The sequence below is a fragment of the Zalophus californianus genome, chromosome 8 (assembly GCF_009762305.2).
Source record: "Zalophus californianus isolate mZalCal1 chromosome 8, mZalCal1.pri.v2, whole genome shotgun sequence".
Lineage (NCBI taxonomy): Eukaryota > Metazoa > Chordata > Mammalia > Carnivora > Otariidae > Zalophus > Zalophus californianus.
Genome location: NC_045602.1, coordinates 95,388,192 through 95,408,920, shown reverse-complemented (window position 1 = coordinate 95,408,920; position 20,729 = coordinate 95,388,192). Strand labels below are relative to the sequence as shown.

The 20,729-nt window shown below is 44.9% G+C and overlaps 1 protein-coding gene across 1 annotated transcript in view; it reads left to right on the top strand.

Moving 5' to 3' along the window:
* SLC24A3 (solute carrier family 24 member 3) overlaps positions 1 to 20,729 on the top strand; it is a 492,589-nt gene that overhangs the window by 325,474 nt on the left and 146,386 nt on the right. Inside the window, exon 4 of the mRNA XM_027623076.2 lies at positions 18,703 to 18,777. Within this exon, the coding sequence (XP_027478877.1) occupies positions 18,703 to 18,777 (75 nt within the window). The remainder of the gene's footprint in view (positions 1 to 18,702; positions 18,778 to 20,729) is intronic.

The following is a 20,729-nucleotide window of genomic DNA, read 5'->3' as shown; positions in this document are numbered from 1 at the left end:
ACCAGGTGCAGGCAGTTTATTTGAGGTGATGCTCAGGATGCAGAAATGAGGGAGTGGGGGGAGCAAGACAGGGAAAGGAGGGGAGCCAACAAAGGGGTATTAAAGAGCTGGTTACCACTGAACAACTGGGGCTCTATCCCAGTGAGGACTCTCAGAGAAATGGTATAGACTCTGACTCAGAATTTTCCCAGCCAGGGCTGAGCAGGCTGGGTACTGATTCACAGATTCCTTCTTCTGTCTCTTTTTTGTTGATGATGGTCACTGAGTTATTAAAACCTGGGCACTTTCAGGCTGCTCTGCTCATTGCTAAGGAAAGCCCTCTAGCACTGGTGGCTTCCTCAGGCAGAAAAGCAGAGAGCCACAGGTGAGGTGGGAAGCTGCTCTGGGTAGGAAGCTGCCAGTGTGTCTTAAGGTGCTCACTGTCAGAAGTGAGACTGGAAGAAGCACCAGGGTCCACTCCACGTACCCCATACTTTTTCTAAACACTGAATTACTAGTAGTGAACAGCCCCTCCCATTAGGTCCACAGTCAAAGGCACAATTCCCTGCCCAGTGCAAACTTAGGTAATGTTTTCTTTATTGGCTCATATCAGTGAATTTAAAGTCACCTCCAGACCAGACCAAGTGACATTGCCGTTCCCTATAGGAGCCACAAGGTCACTTCTTCTGTTAAACTGGTATGTTCTGTTTAGAAAGGGAGAGGGGAAATCACTTCCTTGTCCATTCTTAAAAACATGGGTAATGTAAATATGAGTAATGGAATCTAATCAAATAATTTCCTCATCCAGGCCACTTAATAATTGGATTTCTGTATGTCCAAGAGGAAGCCTTGTCTTACAAACCAGTAGACAAGTCATATTCAAATACTTTCTTTTCTCCAGATTGTCTCACTTGTGGTGACATCTTGAGCTTGAGCAGCTATCTACATGCCCAAGGTCATCCCTCTGATCTTCCCTTGTCAGATGTCTGACCTAATGTTTCTGTAGTTATGTAGATCAGAGAAAGTCTTATCATGACAAATAATAAGATGTTTTCTGAAATGCGAAAGTCCAGTCTTTCTTGGGGCAAAAAGAAGTTGGCTATGGCTCTGTCTTCTCTGCCGGGGAAACTTCCCACAGACAGGGAACAGATGGGCCTAGATCGAGGCACCATCTGCTTTTTGGTTGTAATTAACATCGGTTCCAGGGGTGGGTTGGATTTTGCCATAGCATTGGCCGTCCCTCTTGACCACTGGGGAATCCTAAATCATGTGTTTGTTGGAATGTGAAACTTGGGTTGGGTTTCTTTGGGTGGGCAACAACTCTTATGAGACAGGAGAAGAAAAGGAAGCCAGGCTGTGCAGCAAACCTTTTCTGTGTGCCTGCTTCCATGCTAAAGTGGCCACCACAGATGCAGTCAAAGAGGAAGAAGCCTTCTAATCTTTTCTTGTGATTCCATGATTCCATTTCAGTTCAGTTGGTCCCACTTTTCTAACAAGTTGATTAAAATAATAATGACCTCTGGCAACAATAATATTATTCAGCATTTATTGAATGCTTGCAACATTCCAGCCATGATGCTAAGAATTTTGCATGAATTATCTAATTTCAAGACAACTGTATGAGATAGATACCATTATTTTTCTCCACTTTACAAACAAGGAAAATTGAAGTCTTAATGAGGTTTAAAATACTCACTTCAGGTCACACAACTCAGATATGTAACCAGGCTATCCGATTTTGCTTTGTAACCGTGGTTAATCGTAGCATCCACCAACTTCTTTACATTAGGGGAGAGCAGGAGTTAGTGGCTGGCAGATTTCTCCCAATCCTGTTTTGTAAGTTGCAGAAGAGAACTGCAGAAACTCAAAGATAACTAGTGTTCTTCCGTCCCTTTATCACCTCAATGGAACGTATCTCTCCTGTGTTTCAGTGTGCTCTCCCTCCATGCCATTAGATGATCTCTTGGACTCATAGTTGCAACTCTGTTTCTTACTTTTTCTGAGTCCTGAGAGAGGCACATGAAAACATGATTAAATTTTAGCTCTCTGCCTTGAAGGCACAGTTCATAAAGTTGGTGTCAGCATCTACACACCGCAGCAAGAGTCAGTCCTTCTCGTTATCAGTGACATTGTTCCTCCAACAACAGAGAGGATTTTTAGTGGAATGATCTGGGAGCATCTTTGTCTTGAACCCTGATTGCCTTCTAAGGACACACCAAGTGAACAGAAAGCAAGAAGGACATCTCAAGACTGGCAGTCATTTGTACTGTTGTCCAGGTACACAGGATTCCCTGAACCTCAAGCCAGCCTATGTCAACCATGGGGAAGGAGCCCTTGTGCCCAGCTAGGCTAATTGTCTGGCAAGAGAGATTTTGAACCTCCTAGTTAAAAGTCCCTTGTAATCATTTGGTAATTATTTTAATGGATTGTCATTGAAGTATGAAGTTGGAAATACTGTAATATGAAGCTTTGGTCTGGCTTCGTTAGCTGCACTAGATCTTAAGTAATAAAAATGAAGGTCAGAGTTTAAGCCCCACACAAGCCTGTTTGCTTTGTTCATTTATACACACAGTCCCAGACTGAACCCCTACCCACAGGCATCCAACCGTTAGCCCTTTATACCATTCACAAGCAGGATCAGGCTGGGGATGCTAGATGACCCAGTATAGCCCTTCACCACTAATGGGAAATTGCCTTCTGTTGCAGGAGCATATCCTGTGATACTAGGTCAGTTCTGGTAATAGGACACAGTAAAGACATACAGTTAAGGAAGTGGTCCCAACCTGGGAATGCTGCCATGGCTTTCAATTGGGTGCCCAAACCTAGATTGCAGGGTGGCCATCTGGGCACCTTCTCAGGAGTGCCAATCTACCAAGAGCACTAAAACATGACTATAATAAATGGGAAAGATGGTTCTACTTAACTCCGGCTTCCACATGACACAACTAAAGACAAACAGATTAATCCCCTCCACCTGAAGCAAACAGCCGCCTAAAAAGTGGAATAAAAAGGATGTTTCTGCCTTTTGCTACTACTGTCCTCTTTCGATTACATGTACTCTGTAAGTGCTCATAGCATCCCACCAACTGAAATTTTGAATTTGCACAGAGCATAGTATCTACCAACATTGAATAAAATGTGTTTCATTATCTAAATATTAAACACTGAAATTTTGAATTCACCAACAAGAAGTTGCCTACTTTAGAGTAGTTCTTGCTACAAAAGAAACTCGAAAGAGATAACAATTACAGAAGAATGGGGGAAGATTTTTCAGGATATTTTTCAGAACATTGGCTCTGCTTACACCAGTGGAAATGAATTAGTAAGGGGCTTCATTTATATATATTTTTATATATATAATAATTATATATAAAATATACATTTTTTATTAATAGAAGATTAGTTTTCCCCTCCCTTCTCCACTAAATAAATATTGAATAAATATTTAAAGAACATGGGTTTGAAGAGGCGCCAGATTATGAGCCTGCTTGGTTGGCCTGTGTCTCCAGCCGATTGTGTGTTTGGAAGTGCTGGTTGCTCGCCCATGATTGGCTTGCAGTTCCACTGTTTGATGTTAGCTGGCAGTTGTGGTACCCACCAGCTCCCAAGACTATTTGGGGAGAGAATAACAAGAAAATGACAGAAAGGCAAGAATGCAAATATCTTGATAACTTTAACCAGCCTGGTGTCTTTCAAAGGCACATTGTTGTGCAATAAGCTTAGCTCTAACTCTAGCATGAAAATCCCTACCCTATTGTGGTTTTCCTCAGAAAGCCTTGGCTCAGGTTACTAATAAAAACTTTGAGGCAAGAAGCAGGTTTCTCACCACACCAACCTTGAAGTGAAGAGTTCCACCATCTTGCAGAGAGTTGGGGAAATTTTGAAATTCCAAAGTCCTCCAGAAAAGTTAAATTCTCTAATATTTGCAGTATACTTCTAGGGGAGAAGTCATTGTCCTCATTTTCTCAAACAAGCCTGAAGAGGAAAAGGCCGCTGTTGGGAGACAAGCCAGCTGTCAACCAGTCTCTGCATGAGATTTTGAGAACTCCCACAGAGTGTGCCACTAGGGATTAATGGGGAAGGATGAGGTGGGGATGTCACTGAGAAATGAGAGAGGAAGAAAGGGAAGAAAAAGATCTCAAGAAATCTTCAAGACAGTGGGCATTCTGAGCCTCCAGACCACTCCTCTTCTCTTGCTGCTGAAAGCAATTGGAGTTAGAGCCATGAACTCTGGCTTGGATTGAATTCATACAAATGGGGTTGAAGTCCAGTTTCAGCCATGGACTGGCTCTGTGATTTTGGGCTTATATTCTCTCTGCCTCAGTTTTCTTGTCCAAATGGTAGGGATGACAGTAGTTTCTATTTCATGGTGTAGTTGAGAGATTAAGCTTTAAAGTAATTCTAGGCCCATGTTCAATATTCAATAAATGTCAGCAATCATACTTATCACCACCATCATCATCATTGTCTTTGTCATCATCATATCACAGTCACTCTATCACCACTGCTGTCATCAGTGTCACCACATGGTCAAATGATTATCACCATCAGTATCACCATCATCATTATCACCATCACTACCACCATCACTGTCATCATCATCATCATTACATCATCACCATCTTCATCATAGTTACCATCATCCTCATCTTCATCATTATTATCACTGTCATCATTACTATCACCATCACCATCATTCCTCATCATCACCATCATTACCATCACCATCACCATCATTCATCTTCATCACCATCACCACCACGATCACTGTCATCATCATCATTACATCATCATCATCAATCACCATCAGCACCTATACCGCCAGCACCTGCCATCATCGTCACATCATCAAATCACTATCTCTATCGCCATCACCCTCATTGTCATCATTATCATCATTACTATCACTATCACCACCACCCTAACCACCAATATTACCATCACAATCACTAATATCACCATCATCATCATCATCATTACAACCATAATCACCGCCACCAAAACCATTTTCATCATTATAGCATTCACCTACTGGAGTCAAAAAGTAATTCCTGTTCAAGGCAGACAGTCTGCATTTATGCATCCAAATATCAGCCCAGAATATAAGAGCCTCCCCAAACTGACCTTTGCCTATATCTGCAGCCTCATCTGTCCACTTTCTTGCCCACAATCTACACTCCAGGGATAGTGAATAATTTGTCCTTTTCAGTACAAACCATGTTAATTTATGATACCATCCTTTTAGTCATGCTGTTTTTTCCCTTACCTAGCCACTTCTTTGCTTGGCTTCTCAGACATGATATAACCATCTACTCCTCCCAAGAGTCTTGCCATATCCTTCCCCTCACTATCTAAAATGTAGGTTAGTTGTCCTTCCTCTAAGCTCATGTAGAATCTTGTGAATAGCTCTGTGTTTAGCTTTAATACCAAATGCTCTGCTTACGTATTTAGCAGACATGTTGGTGCTCCATCAGATCAACCTGAGTCCTCCATACTAGTTTGTGGCTTTTGGATGCTGTGCTTCTCATGGATCACCCCTGTGACCTTCTAAGATCTGGGCTGCTGGGGCTACTTCACCAGGGTTCACTGAGTGGCAAGGGCCTGGTAATTTGCATTCTCTGGGGTGGCAGAGCCTAGGGCCTGGCCCATAGAAAGAGCTCATTCATTCAGGCATTCATTCAAGAAACGTTCCAGAAACAGTGTCAGGCACTGATGTAAGCCAGGGGATACAGAAGTGAACAAAACTGTCCCAAACCTGTGTCCTGGGTGCCATCCAGATATTGTTGATGCTTTCATCAGCACAGACTCTAGGCTTGAGGTGTGGGACGCCTGGGTGTGGGGCTCTTGAAGTTCTCATATGGGTTCAGTCTTTCAGCCACCAGGTAGTTAGTGCCTATCTCCTGGAATAAACTGGAAAGAAGGTGGAAAGATGGTGCCTGTTATCTTGGATTTCCACATGAGGAAAGTCCTAGGGGACAGTAGTCATAGGCCCTCATCTGAGCCCTTTGGGGAACTTTGAGATAGAGCATGAAGCTGTGGGCAGAGCCCTGGCCCAACGGTCCAGGGATAGGAGTTTCAGAACAAGCCAGGTGGAATGACTGCAGAAAAGTTATTTAACTGCCCAGGGCCTTATTTTGCTGATCAAAGAAATGGGCAATTGGACCTGACCTGAGATCACCATTCTGACTATTAACAGGTTTCATTTGGTTGGCTCAGTGCTTTACAATTGTTGAATTCAATCATTCATTCACTCAGTACTTAGTGAGCATGTACTATGTGCCAGCCCTATTCTAGGCACTTGGAATACATCAGAGGATGAGACAGGCAGAGCCCTCTGTCCTCATGGAGCTTATATTCTAAGGAAGGAGGCAGACAGGAAAATAAACATAATAAGTAAATTGTTTATTATGCTAGAAGCTAATCCATATGGTGGAAAAAGAAATAGTGGAGCACAGACAGTGAGGAGGGGAGGTGCAAGAGAGATATGCTGCAGGGTGAGGGTAGGTTCAAAGTGGGTGATACTTGAGCAGAAGCGAAGGAAGTAAGGGAGGGAGTCATGTGGATGGCTGGGGAGAGAATGGGCCAGCCAGTCCAAGGGCCCTGAGGTACAACCGCCCGGGTTTATTCATGCAACAGCCAGGAAGCCAGTGTGCTTGGAACAGAATCAGCAAAGGAGAGAGTCGGGGGTGAAACCAGAGTGGCTACATTAGTTTCTGTTACTCAGAATGAGGAGATTTTACCTAAAGTCCAAATTTGCAGCTTCTCTCTTGGAAAATCAGAGGCTCTGGACACACTGAGCACATATTCTCATGCAGTGTTGGCCACGGCATAGCACAGATTGCCCACCTGAGATGGACCTCCACTGTCCAGCAAGTCACAGACCCCACCTCATCCACTTTTCTGATTCCTACACCTTGTGGGCCCCTGTGGGCAGTTGAGGCCATGGTGCCAGGCGACAGCCGGTGACAATACCAAGGTCCCCAAACTCGTCATCACTCACTGAGTCTGCCCCTTCCTTCACTGTCACTATTTCCCTCAGCCCTGACTCTGTGCTTATTCTTGTGTAAGCTAAACAAAGACTTCTTCTGGGTAAGACTTTGAAAAGGAAGCCCATATAGATGTAGGGAAATTACCATTCCTGATTCTGCAAACAAGGCTCTTCCTTTGTAAAGAATTAATGGACTTTATGGGGTTTGTGCGTGTGCTTGGGGAAAAGGCTACAAGGGAACAAGGAAACATTTTTCCTCTTCCACTCAGACTTGTCTCCTGTCCTGACAGCAGGGCTTCAGGGAGATTTTATTTACTTTTTTTTTTTTTTGCCACAAATGAACTTATTCACAAAACTCCAAACTGTGTCGTGATCACACCACCTCACATGCATTCAGATGGCAACTGTCAAAAAACAAAATAAAACAAAAACCAGAAAATAGCAAGTGTTGGCAAGCACGTGGAGAAATGGGAACCCTCCTCATGCACTGTTGGTGAGAACGTAAAACGGTGCAGCTGCTGTGGACAACAGTAGGAAGTTTCCTTGGAAAATTAAACATAGAATCACCACATGATCCAGCAATTCTTCTACTGGATATTTACCCAAAAACATTGAAAGCTGGGACTTGAACAGATAATTGTACACCTGTGTTCATAATAGCCAAAAGGTGGAAGTAACCCAAATGTCCATAAATGGATGAACAGATAAATAAAATGTGATATATACATACAGTGGAATATTAATTCAGCTTTTAAGGAAAGAAATTCTGACACATGTTACAACATGGAGGACTCTTGGGGACATTATTTTGAGTAAAATAGGCCAGTCACAAAAGGACAAAAACTGTATGATTCCACTTAGATGAGGTACCTATAAGAGTCAAATTCATAGAGACAGAAGGTAAAATGGTGGTTGTTGGGGCCTGGGAAGGAGGGGGAATGAGGAGTTAGTGTTTAATGGGTACAGAATTTCAGTTTGGGCGGATGAAAAAGTTCTCAAAATGGGTGGTGGTGATAGTTATATAACGATCTGAATGTGAACGTGAATATATATAATGGCTTTGAACTGCATACTAGAAAATGGTTAAAATGGTAAAGATTGTATTGTATATATTTTGCCACCATAAAAAAGTTAAAATTAAATTTTAAAAAATCAAAAATACCTAATATGTATTATATATCTATAGAGAGAGAGATGGAGAAAGAGAATGATCCATTCCCTCTCATAGAACTTGGCCCTTCTCCTCCCCAACTGGGTTTGCTCTCTTCTGTCTTATGTGAGGAAAAGCAAAAAAAAAAAAAAAAAAAAAAAAAAAAGCTTACTTAGAGATGGGAATGGTCCACAAACCCCAGGAAGCAGTTCAGCCCATAACCCCCAAAAAGGGTGTGTGAGGGAGCCCCCATGGGGGTTCAGACCTAGCCAGCCAGAATGTGCCTGTCCCCCCCAGACCCTCAGGAATTCTGGGTGTCCCCGAGGGGTGCAGTGTGCCTGGCACTATATGTGTGTTCTCTTTCTTCCCAATCACAACTTCCTACCTGTATTTTTATTTTTCTTCTGTTTTGATGCTTTACACTCATTTGTGTTGACCACTATTTTATCATATCTGTTTTTATTGTGAGTCTTCATAAATCCCCAGTGGAGGGAAGGAAGTAGTGAAGGGCTGATGTCTTCATGGATGAATTGTGGTTGGCTTTAAGAACCTGTTTATGTCCCTTTCCACCTCCTTCTTCTCTTCTGGCCCCCCTCTCCCATCATTCTTCCCCTTTCTTTTTTGCATCTCTCCCCAATTTTCCTAGGTGGTTCTTCTCTTTCTGCACCGGCACTTTCATTGTCCACTCTTCTCTGCCCCACTCTGGACCCCAGAAGGCCAGCCTCTAAGGACCATATCTACCAGGCTTCCATGCCTCTGGGGAGGGACGAGAGAGAGAGAGGACAGAGCATTTCTTCCCTGCTCACTCCTGGCTTTCCAGACTCTGGCAGCAGCTGCTTCCTCCACCCTCTGTGAGAATCCACGTGCTGAGCAGCTCATCCCCACTCACCAGGCTGCAGCAACCTGGTTCCCTCCTCTTGCTCTTTCAGGCCACTTCAAGGCAACAGCTTCCTGTGTTGCTAGGTGCTGGATGCCTTGCTTTCTCTGTCCATTCCCTTAGCCCTGCCTATACTACTGTAAGGAAGCCCTTCACCAAACTCTCTGCAATTAAAAAAGAGTTCTCTCTGGTTAAACCCTTTTGAGTGACCTTCTGTTTCCTACGCAGATTCTGACAGATGCACCAAGCCTCCCCACTATTCTGGACTTAACTCACTCAAGGGGTCCCGCTGGGGCCTGCAGAAATAGACCAAGAAACCCCTAGACACCTGCATCAGAACCATCTGGTGCCGATTAGAAATGCAGATCCCTGGGCCCTCACCCAGACCTGCTAAATAGATTTTCTGGAAGCGGGCCTGGGGTACCCTCATTTTGTCTGCATTTCCCAGATGAGTATCTGGTATACTTTAAAGTACACAGCAATCTAGAAACCTGCATGATCCTTTGTTAATATGTTAAATACAAGATCTAATGTCAGATCTCATAACTATTTTTGAAGTTGTGACATATGGTCATGTATGTGGTCTCTGCAGTGCTGGTCATGTAATATGAAAGGCCTGTGATTTCCACTGGGGACATATTCCCAGGTCTTGCCAATACTACTGGGGCTTATTGCCTATATTCTTAGTGGAAGGAAATGCTGAATTCCACTCAGAGGCTAGTGAAAACAGAGATGCAGTTTGTTTCCATCCACAAAAACAAACTCCTAAGTTGTTCTAAGTACTCCCTGGTGGGGTAGGGGGTTCAGGGACCCTTGGTTAAGAGCCCCCGTCTCACAGGAGGTCTCCATAGAAGGGAATTTGAGACCTGGTACAGGTTAAAGAAGTAGATATTCCTTATTTAAAGGACAACTCCTTAAATAAGGAGACATCTCTTCCTGAGATGCTGTGTGGCATGGTGGTTAGGAACATGGACTCGGGAGGCAGGTCCCCTGGGTTTAAATCCTGCCTTTACCACCTACTAGCTGTGTGACCTGAGCCAAGCTACTGAGCTTGATTCTCACCCGTGACACTGGATTAAATCCAGTGTCCCACCCTGTACCATTGTGCAGATGAACAGAGAATGTGTGAGCCTCCTATAAGGCCCATGTGGGCATCAGCCCAGCTACATAAACCTGTCCCCAGAACTTTCCTTTAATGAACATGGAGGAGAAGTGGCAGTTATCACCCTAACAACCAAAAGAAATAAATGACTTCCTCAGGGACTTAGGAACCAATATCTCAGAGTGGATACCATGGGAGAGGCATCTGGGGTAAGGAAGAGACAGAGAAAGAGAAAGAAGGAAGAGAACACACAGGGAAACAATTGATCTTCTCCCACCAAAATATTTCTTCTGAGATGGCAAATGTCTCATTCCCAAGGCTCCAGTATAGTCATTCCAATGTGGTGACCTCCAAGAACACTGATCAGCGATGGGCCTTATATGGCCATCATAAAACTCCTTTCAAGTAACATAATTCTAGGATGTATGCTAATGGAGCAGGTACATTACCATACTCATTTCCTTTAGCATTTGAGTTCCTGCAAGAGAAACCCTTTCAGTTGACAGTGTTTTCAAAGACCTTCACAGTGCTAACTGACAAAACAATCATGGGGGTAGGACTAAGGGATAGAGTCCCTGTTTTGTGTTTGTCTCAACTTACAGATAGTGATGCTATCTTCTAGGACTGCCTAGGGCATGCATCTGGGCCCCAGCTACTTGTGGCAAGCTCTCACAGACATCTCCCTGACAGGAGCCAGTGTTGTGGCTGAATTGGCCTCTGTGGTTCTCTTTATGAATGCAAGGCATCCCTCGGCAACAACCATCAGGGAACTCTGGAAAACTAAGATTTATTACTTATAGGTTCTGGAGGGTACACGGTATAGCAGAGCCACACAGTGAGGGGCATGGTGAGAGAGTGCAGACCTGGGGCTCTGTCTTCATTGGGGTCCAAGTTGGGATGCCTAGGGTTTCATAGGCTTACTCTTTATTGGTGAATTTAAGGTGTGGGAAGGAAGAAGCAGGGTCATTCACACGTTCAGTCATCTAGGTCACCCAGGGCTTTCTAAAATGGGAACCTCATGGTAGGGCAACCTGCCTCCTTACCTAGTAGCTGGCAATGTGTTTATCTGAGATGGATGTCTTTGAATTACATGCCCTTACGCTAGTCCCTCTGGGGTTTTGGAAAACTGTTGTTTCTGACAGTAGCCCATCTTGACTGCAAACTGCATTTCATTCTTTCCACAATCTTCTTTAACCCCCTCGCTTGTTTTAATTTGGGCTCTCCCAGAAGCAGACTCTGAGACAAGGGCTGGAGTGCAAGTGGCTCTCTGGGGGTGGAGAGAAACATCAGTAGTGCAGTAGGAAGTGGGGCGGAGAAGGGAGGATTGCTAATAAAAAATGCGTGGTCAAGTTCGCAACAGTGTGGACACCTGAAGCTTAGTCATCTGGAGAACGCAGGGAGACAGTGCCGGTTACTACACCAGAGGGCAAGGGAGCTGGGGTACTGATACACCAACTCCCATTGGTCATGGTGGGAGGGCTCCCAGGGGGCAGTCATACCCTAGCACTTCTTGACTGCTTTGTGTAAGGTTAAATCAAAAGTCTTCAGGGGCACCTGGGTGCCTCAGTCAGTTAAGTGTCTGCCTTCAGCTCAGGTCTTGATCCCAGGGTCCTGGGATCGAGCCCTGCATCAGGCTCCCTGCTCAGCAGGGAACCTGCTTCTCCTTCTCCTCCCTACCTGTGCTCTCTCTCACTATCTCTGTCACTGTCTCTGTCTCTCTCAGATAAATAAAATCTTTAAAAACAAGTCTTCAAACAAATTGAGGCAGATTCTGACATTCAAAAGATGCTCTAAATTAAAAAAGCCTGAAGAATATGGTAGGACCAGGGGGCCCACATAGTCATCTGCTATGTTCCTCTTCCCTGCAACTCCCCTCCCCCAAATCCTCTTATGCAGAACCCTAGTCTGGCTGTGAAGCTCAGAGTTTCTCTCTCTAGTCCCCAGAGAGGGTGAGTGCAGGAGACTGTTGTCTGTAGTGGTAACAGAATGCAAAAGTGAGCATGTATCTCAGTCCCACCCAAGGCATCATGGGGCCATTAGAGACCAAGTCTGTAATGGGGGGAAATGATTTTAAAAGAAATACCATTCCTCCCCCCCCCAAGTTTAATCATATATTATCACTTGAAACTATGAAAAAGACAAAGAAGGGAAAAAGAAATCTTTTTTTGTTTAGTACTCAGACTATCTTCCCTTAGAGATTTAGAACAATTTCTACCAAGGCCAGAGTTACATAGGTCTTCCCTAGGAATTGCTAGTCCAGCACCACCTTCACTGAGATTAAAGACAGAGTGACATGAGTGCAGATTATGTAATAAAAGGAAATTGTCTGTGAAAACCGCTGACTATAGATGCCACATAAAACAGCGGGGTTAATGTCACACTGTTCAGAGACATTTGCCCTCACAATTCAGAAGCCCTTATGTATATTGACATTTCAGCTAGAGCCTGTTCACCTCCATTAAGCCACAGGCCATGATAATTTCCTGTTACTTTAGGTGCTTTCCAGTTTAACCACCATGGCCAACGTTTCTCCAGTTCTATTAGTCCCAATCAACCTTTGAAACCACCTGATGAGATGATGTTTATCTTCCAAAATCCCAGTTCAGTGACACTTCCCCTGTGAAGCCTTCTCTGGCCTCCCTTCACTAGCCTTGCCCAGCAGAATGAACCCTCTATGTCCAGAATCAGATAGGGAGGGGCGGCTGGATGGCTCAGTAGGTTAAGCGTCCACCTCTTGATTTCAACTCAGGTCATGATCTCAGGGTCATGAGATCAAGCCCTGTGTCAGGCTCTGCTCTCAGCATGGAGTTTGCTTGTTCCTCTCCCTCTGCTCCCCCGCGCCACCACTTGAGCTCTCTCTCAAATAAATAAATAAATAAATAAATAAATAAATAAATAAATAAAATCTTTAAAAAAAAAGAATCAGATAGGGAGGTACATGGCTGCAAATGTGGAAACCTAATGGCCATTGAGGCAAATGGGGGTTCATTTTTCATTTTCTCACATAATAAGAAGTACAGATGGAGATGGTTTCTGGCATTAGAGCAGCTGGTGAATGGTCATCCTTAGGGGTCCACCATCCTTTGCATGTTGGTGTGTATCTCTTGCTTGTTGTCTCATGGTCATATGACAGCTGCTGCCACTCAGACATTACATTCAAGTGCAGAGCTAGAAATAAAGGGTCACTTTAGTTCCATCTGTCCCTTATTCTCATTGGCCCAAACTGCATCATATGATCATGGCTAGTTCCAGGGAGACTAGAAAAGCTGAGGATATTGTCAGTCAGAACTTAGAAGTTACTTCTCATTATTGTTTTCACTGTGGCTGTATCATCTTGGCTGTATCTGTTGCCTATTGCCATAATAATGCCGTATAAAAAATGGGCTCAAAACCTCAGTGACATACAACAGTTAACATTTATTTAGCTTGTGGGTCTTTGGGGTTCAGCTGAACTTTGGGGATCAGTTGACCCACGTCTGGGGGTTAGCTGCTTGTCAACTGATCTCTGGCAGTCTCAGCTGGGACCAGGGCAACTTGGCTGTGCTCCGTGTGTCTCTTGTCCTCCAGCAGGCTAGCTGGGGCACGTCCTCATAGTATTATTGTTGCTGTGTGAGGTGCCTGGCCACACCCAAGCCCTTTTGCTCTTCCGTTTCCATGTACTCCCCATGGTAGCCTCATACGCTAACTTGAGAGCATGGTGTGATTGGTCTCGTGTTGAAGGCTAAGGGAGGCAGGGAGAGTCACTCAAGGTCACAATGTGGGATTTGCTGTGAGGTCCTTGACCCCATCCTGGGCTTCCTCCAAGGCTCCAGGCTGCCTCTCCTTCTGCAGCTGCTGTGCTAGTCAATGCTACGCAGGCATTTCCCTTGATGGCTTCCAAAGGTGACACCGTACTCTGAGGGCACAGCCCTGCTTGGATGCATTCATTTCATATAAACAGGGCCCTCATTCTGTGCAAGCCTGTCCTAAGACGGGGTGTGAACGTGGGAAGAGCACAGCTGCTGCCCTCTTCAAGAGAAGAGAAGCCAGGTACATGAACTTAAAACAGGGCTCACGGTCCAGGCAGCACGCAGTCAGTGCCAAAGTACAGATGCCTACAGTGAGGGCCCAGATGAGTTCCCAGGGAAGTGAGGAACCCTGTGATCGTGAGCTGGAAGTTGAAGCTGAAATGGACCCCTCCTCTCCTCTCCTCTGCACACACCCCCCACTCATCATTTCCAGAAAGCATCCCACACATGCTTGTTCTGGTTGTAGCCAACCCACAGGCTCAGATTCCAGGGGGCGTGGCCACACATCTGCCGCCCCAGGGTATTGGCTCACCTCAAACATTTTTGAGGGTTTAAGTCTGTCTTGTATTTTTTAGCGCACCTTGTAAAAATAATAATATTAAAAAAGAACATCACCCAACAGTTCCAGCATCTGGAAGTTTATCCTAGAAATGCAAAAGGATGTATGTGTAAAGATGTTAATTGCAGCAGGGTGGATAATCCATTTATTTATAGAGGAAAACAGGAAGCTGCTACAAATAAAGAGGTAACTAAGGTTTACTCCTGTTCGTGCTGATCACATTGGTACATTTATGTAAATGGTATATTTGTATGTGAGTATGTAATCAAAATTAAGCTTATAAAATAAAAACAAATAAGAAAGAGCATCAGTGATTCCAACAACCAGCCCCCAGAAGTGGATGGCTGGGATTCCAAAACCATCCCTCCCTTTGTGTAGTTGGAGAGATCAGCTTATTCATAGGCCAACTGAAAATAGAAGGTGTCAATTGGGCAGCAGTTCAGGAATGGCCTCTGTTGGGGGAGGCAGCTGGCCTCAGTGAGAAGACTCAGAGAGTCCTGGGGTCACATCCAAGGCCTGCCATTTGCCATCCATGTGTCCTGGACAGGCTGCCGTACTCTCGGAGGTATCTGAGAAATGGGGCCAGTAACTCCCTGCCTCCCCCAGGAATTAGAGAAATTACATGGACAGCCCTCATAAAGTACCTGGAATGTGCCTGCCGTTCCTGACCCAACAAATCGTAGCAAATGTTAATAGTATTGCTATTAGTCATTGTCACCGCATTATTATATCCTTTGGAAATAAAGGAATGGCCAACTTAATGCAAAAGTGCCCCACTCTAAAATATTCAGACCAGTTGTATTGATGGTGCTATCAATATCATCAGGCTTTCTTCAAGGTTGAAGAAGGTTCTTCAAGGTTGTATCTTCAAGGTTGACTTTGTATGTTTGTTTTGTTCCTTTGTTCTGTTCAGTTTTTTTTTTTTTTTTTTTTTGGTTTTTTAGTTTCTTGGTAGTAGTAGTAGTAGACCCTTTTTTAGAGCATTTTTAGGTTCACAACAAAATTGAGCGGAAGGTACTGATTTTCATATCCTTCCTACCCCCCTACCTGCACAGCATCTCCCCCCATCCATACTTTGTTCTATTTTATTTGTTTTTCCAGTGGGAACCTGATTTCCAGTGGTAACATGGCAGGAATTAGAGCAGAGTTTCTTGTAAGCAAAGTGGCAGGCCGGGAGGTACTCTGTGGCTGGAGAGGAGCCCCATCGCCTGGCAGGCCCCTTCAGGTGTCCAAAGGGGCATCTGATCAAGGGTGGGCATCCCCGTCTCACACTCCCCTGTGCAGGGGAATTAATGGTCATCACCCTTGAAATCACAGAGAGCCTGGAAGAACTCTTCATGTCTCAACCCAATCCAAGTATTGATTTGTGTTATGTTAGATGGAGCTTCTTGCTTCACAACAGGATCAATACATGATATTGGAACATAGTCTTAAAGAGATGATTTATAGACTTGGCTATTTCAGGGAGGTGAGTATGGCAGCTATAGACAGCTTATTTAGATCTTGTTTAATTCACAAATGTGCAATTCTGTATTCTAATTACTGCATCTGGCTATCCTTTCAAGATAATGATAAAGCCCGCATATCATTGGATCAGCCAAGTCATACAGGAAAAGGGGGGTTGAGTCCATTGCAATTTGGGAATGTATATTCTCACTCATCCACAAGCTGTAAATATAGCATTAATTTTTTTAAAGTGACATTTTCTTCCCCCAAAAGTCCACAGACAAATAATTTTGTACAGATTATGAATAGACCAATCAATAAAAGTTATTTTTAAGGCTTCTTTGCATGCCAGACATCCCAGGTTCCTTGGAGATTAGAAACATGTAAGACGGAATCCTTGTTCTAAAGTCTCCACCACCTACAAAATTCACACAAGAAATACAAATTCAAGGTGGACAAACAGAAAATATGAATACGAATTATAAAAATAGAGTCACACCAACAGAGGGAGAAGCTATTTTGATTTATGGCCTTACAAACTCTTATGTGCAAATATACTTATGCGAGTGTGTGTGTGTGTGTGTGTGTGTGTATGTGCTTCTACAATAGATAATACTCAAAAAGAGATTGTACTCACTGTTTTATAATATTTTTCATTAGCAATGTATTGTAAATTCCTTTTCTTGTTGTTAGCTGTGGACTTAAATAACCTCTTTTAGCAGGATTTCATTGAATGACGAACCATAGTTTATATAACCAATCCCCTATTGTATATTTTGTTAGGTTTTATAATTTATTATAGTCAGCATTTTGGAAAGAATATCCCCAATGCATATGTTTTTGTGCACTCGTCTGATATTTCCACAGAATCAAGTGGTAAGATGCATTTTAGAATCTTACAGTCTGGTCAGAGAGCCCAAGCACATAGGTGTGAAAAGGAAAACGAGTTCATAAAGTAGGGGAGGGATGGCTAAATTAGTGCAACAACCAAGAGTCAGAGGCCAGAGAGATCATTTCATGCTTGGGTTGCTACAGAAGCCTTCATGAAGGACAGCTGCAAGTGACAGAAACTCCGCTTAAGTCATCTTAAGTGTAAAAGGCATATTATTGGCTCATGAAATTGGAAAGTCGAATTTGGCTTCAGACTGAGCTGGGTCCAGAGTTCATGTGGTGTCATTGAGCACCTGTGTGAATGTGTGTGTCTATCTGTGTAAATGTGTGTGTCTGTATGTATGTATCTGTGTGTGTGTGTGTGTGTGTTTGTGTCTGTCTGTCTGTCTACCTGTCCCATCTCCTTGATAGTCTTCTTACTATGTGAGCTGCATTCTTGGACAGCTCCAGACTTGGGTGTCTTTATATCTCATAAAGAGAGAGTCCCTCTCTCCCAGCTTCTTTGTCAGTCCCTCCTTGGCCCCTTGCAGACCTTTTGCCCACCCACCACTGTGTGACAGAGAAGGGAGTGTCCAGGCAGCTAGCCTGGGTCATGTGCCTGTGCCCTGTGCTGAGGGAGGTTGGGAAAGTGTGACTGAAGCTCTGTCTGGTGGAGCAATGCTCAAAAGGAAAAGATGTTGAGAGATGAAAACATGAAAGCGGTGTTACTGCTGAGGATACTGGAACTTGAAGGATGACCCACTGTACCCATTTGATGCTTTGGGCTGCAAGTAACAGGAAAACTCCAAATCAGACTGGCCTGAATGCCCTGTTACAAAGTCCAGAGGCAGGCATGCTCCAGCACCATGTGCTCATTGGCTTGGTGATGCCATTAAGTTACTCAGGGTCAACTTCATCTCATGTCCAATTTCCCTCAATATGGCCGCCAGGGGCAGTCAGGACTTCCAGCTTCCTTGTCTATAACCAGTGCCAGAAGTTGGGAAATGGCACCCACTGGCAAGGACTCTAAGGCCTTTCCTGCCATCTCATTGGGCCAGCCCAGGTCATGTGTCCACCCCTGAACCATCAGTGGGAAACACTGCATACTGATTGGCCAGTCAGTAGCTACTCCTGGAGGAAGGGGTGGAGTCACCTTCCCAGGGAATATGGTGGATATTGGGATGAAACTGGGGTCCCATTAGGAAGGAGTGAAGGATGGGTGCTAGGTGGTCAACCAACAATGAATGAAATCCCAATAAGATTTTATTAATTAGAGAAGAAACCTGGCGTTAAATAGGTAAAGAGGTAATTTATGGCCAAACAGTAGACTTCCAGGGGTTTCTCTGGTCATAGCTGACAGGAAGCAAGATTGCAGTGCCTGTCCTGCAGGGAACAGCACAGTGAACAGCCTCACTTGAAGTATTCGTTTATTTTTTCCTTCATTGCACATATATTATTAAGTGCTGGAGATAAATAAGATAAAGTCCATATTCTCATGGACTTCTAGTGAGGAAGACAGACAACAAACAAATTAATATGTCAAGAAAAACAAATCAGGATAAGGTGGATACAGAGAAATGGGAGGTAGGGGAGTCCCAGGTCCCTTGCTTAGGTTGACATTGAACCAGGGACTTGAAGGACATGATGGAGTGAGCCAAGGTCATCTGAGGGGAGTGTGATTTGGGCAGAGGGAACAGCAGGTGAAAAGGCCCTGAGGCAGGCATCCATAGTATGTTTGGTGGACAAGGGGGAGAGCGGTAGATGATGAGGTCAGAGGAGAGGTGAGATCACGGAGGGCCTCCCAGGCATTGCAGTCTTTGTACTTTGGGTAAGATGTTGTGTCCATGATGCCAGAGGGTGTTATTAAAGCAGAGGGTAGCCAGGCCCTCACCCTGTGACTCTGCCTTGACTGTGACTTTAACCCCTTCTTTCCTCTCTTCCAGGCCATGTACATGTTCTATGCGCTAGCCATTGTGTGTGACGACTTCTTCGTCCCCTCCTTGGAAAAGATCTGTGAGGTAAAAGCCTTATATTCTCAGCATGTCTGGGCAGGGGGTGCAACTGTGCTGCTCCAGCCTCCTTCATGGAGGTCCTGGGGAGCCCTCCATGCCCGGGCGGGAGCACCAGACATCAGTGTGCATCTGAGCGACCGACAACATTAGCACAAAACTCCATCGGTCCGTTTAGAACATCAGGGCTCTGACCCATAGTTGGGCTTTCACACACATTGCCAGCTCTCCCTGCTCCATTTGACAATTCGTGGTGATATTTGTGTTCTACTTCCCTGTTCTCTTTTCCTCTTTTAAATCCCTCTATGTCCCCCATCTTCCCCTCCTCTGTTTCCTTCCGCATCCGTGACCTCCCTCGTGGGGTCCTTGCGGAGCCGGAGGTCTTCAGCCACACACCTCCACCACCCTGCCCCTCTCTGTACATGTGCAGAAATGTGCCAAGCGGAGGCCCGAGAAGCGAGACGATGAAAGAACAGGCCACAGAGAACAGGAAAGGGACTCTGTTCTCACTCAGCCTGGGGAACGTCAGGTTGAAGACCAAATGACAGCCCTTTCATCAGAAAATATTCAGCGTATTTAGAACACTTTCATTCTCTCGCCTCTTTCGTCTCCATCTGTTTTGAACTAGTTTCCTTTATCTGGAAGCTTTCCACTTTATTTTTAATTTAGAATCCTGTTTTCCAAAAGGCTCTCTCCCAGACACGCCTCCCATCTGGGACTCGTGTCCTCGTGTAGTTCTCAGTCATCCTTCCCCTTGGTCATCCTTCCTCTTCCCTCCCCCCAGCCCCCACCCCCCCCCGAAGGTCTGATTCATTAGTTCTTAGGGGGCAGCGGAGGACCCAAGTTGCCCAGGTGATGCTGAGGCTGTTGGTCCAGAAACCACACTTAGAGATCGTTCACTTAAGCAGTTTCTTCTACATCCTAGAAATCTGTTTGGTTTTTGTAGTTTAAATAAATAAAAGAGAATCAGACCACAGGAGCCCTGGAGGGGCCTCGGGAGGAGGTTTCTTTATCGGGCAGAAGGAGGAGAGCGATGAGGTGGCATCTGAGATGGGCACTGGACACGTGTGGGAGCCCTTTGTCCCAAGTGATGTCACCTGAGCACAGGGTCACCTTATGTAGCAGGAGAGGAGGTGCTGAAGCACCCATAACCGGGGTCATTTGTGATCTCTCAAATACCACCACGTGGTACTCTATTCATTATGCAAAGCAAACTACTCTCTTTCCCACACAACTTTTTTTTATAGCAAATTTACGACCCTACATAGACATGTACGTATGTATTCTTGTCAGGAGGTGTTCTACTCCGTAGAGGAAATCCATAGCACCTGTGAGCACACCCCGCCTTGGGGAGGACATGATATGAAATAGAGCACGGTCCTTGCCATCCACGGGCCATAGGGCACAGAGCAGCTCCGGGGTGAGGCACACAGGGGGCTGGATGAAGTTCTGTGTACTTGGAAAGTAGAGAGAGAGGAAAGGGGAGGCACAGCTTGATTGGGGTGGGGGGTAAGGGAGGGGCTTGTGCAGGGACAGGAGTGGAGCAGCCCTTGGAGGCATTTTTCACATTTCAAGGCGACACATTTCAAGGAAGGATATTTGTGCAGAGGAGAGTCTGAGCTCCGGGACCATGGGAGAAGAACCCAGGACTGGAATTGGCCTCTGAGGAACCCTGGGGAAGGCAAGGCTAGGGCATCAGTGGTTACCAGGTCTCAGGAGGGAGCTGGGAAGGCTCTTGACAACTATGTTCTGATAGAGGCATCCAGAGGCAGGAAGACCCTACCCCTCCCTAGCTGGTGATTCGGAGCATCCAGCAAGCTGTTGCCAGGGCCCAAGTGAATTAGGGATGAGAGAGGAGGGGATGTAAGGAAACATGGGGGAAGAAGGAAACTCAGTGTTTGAAGGAGAGAGAGAGGAACTGGAGATGAGCTCAAGGTGTGGACTCTATGTCTAATGCCCAT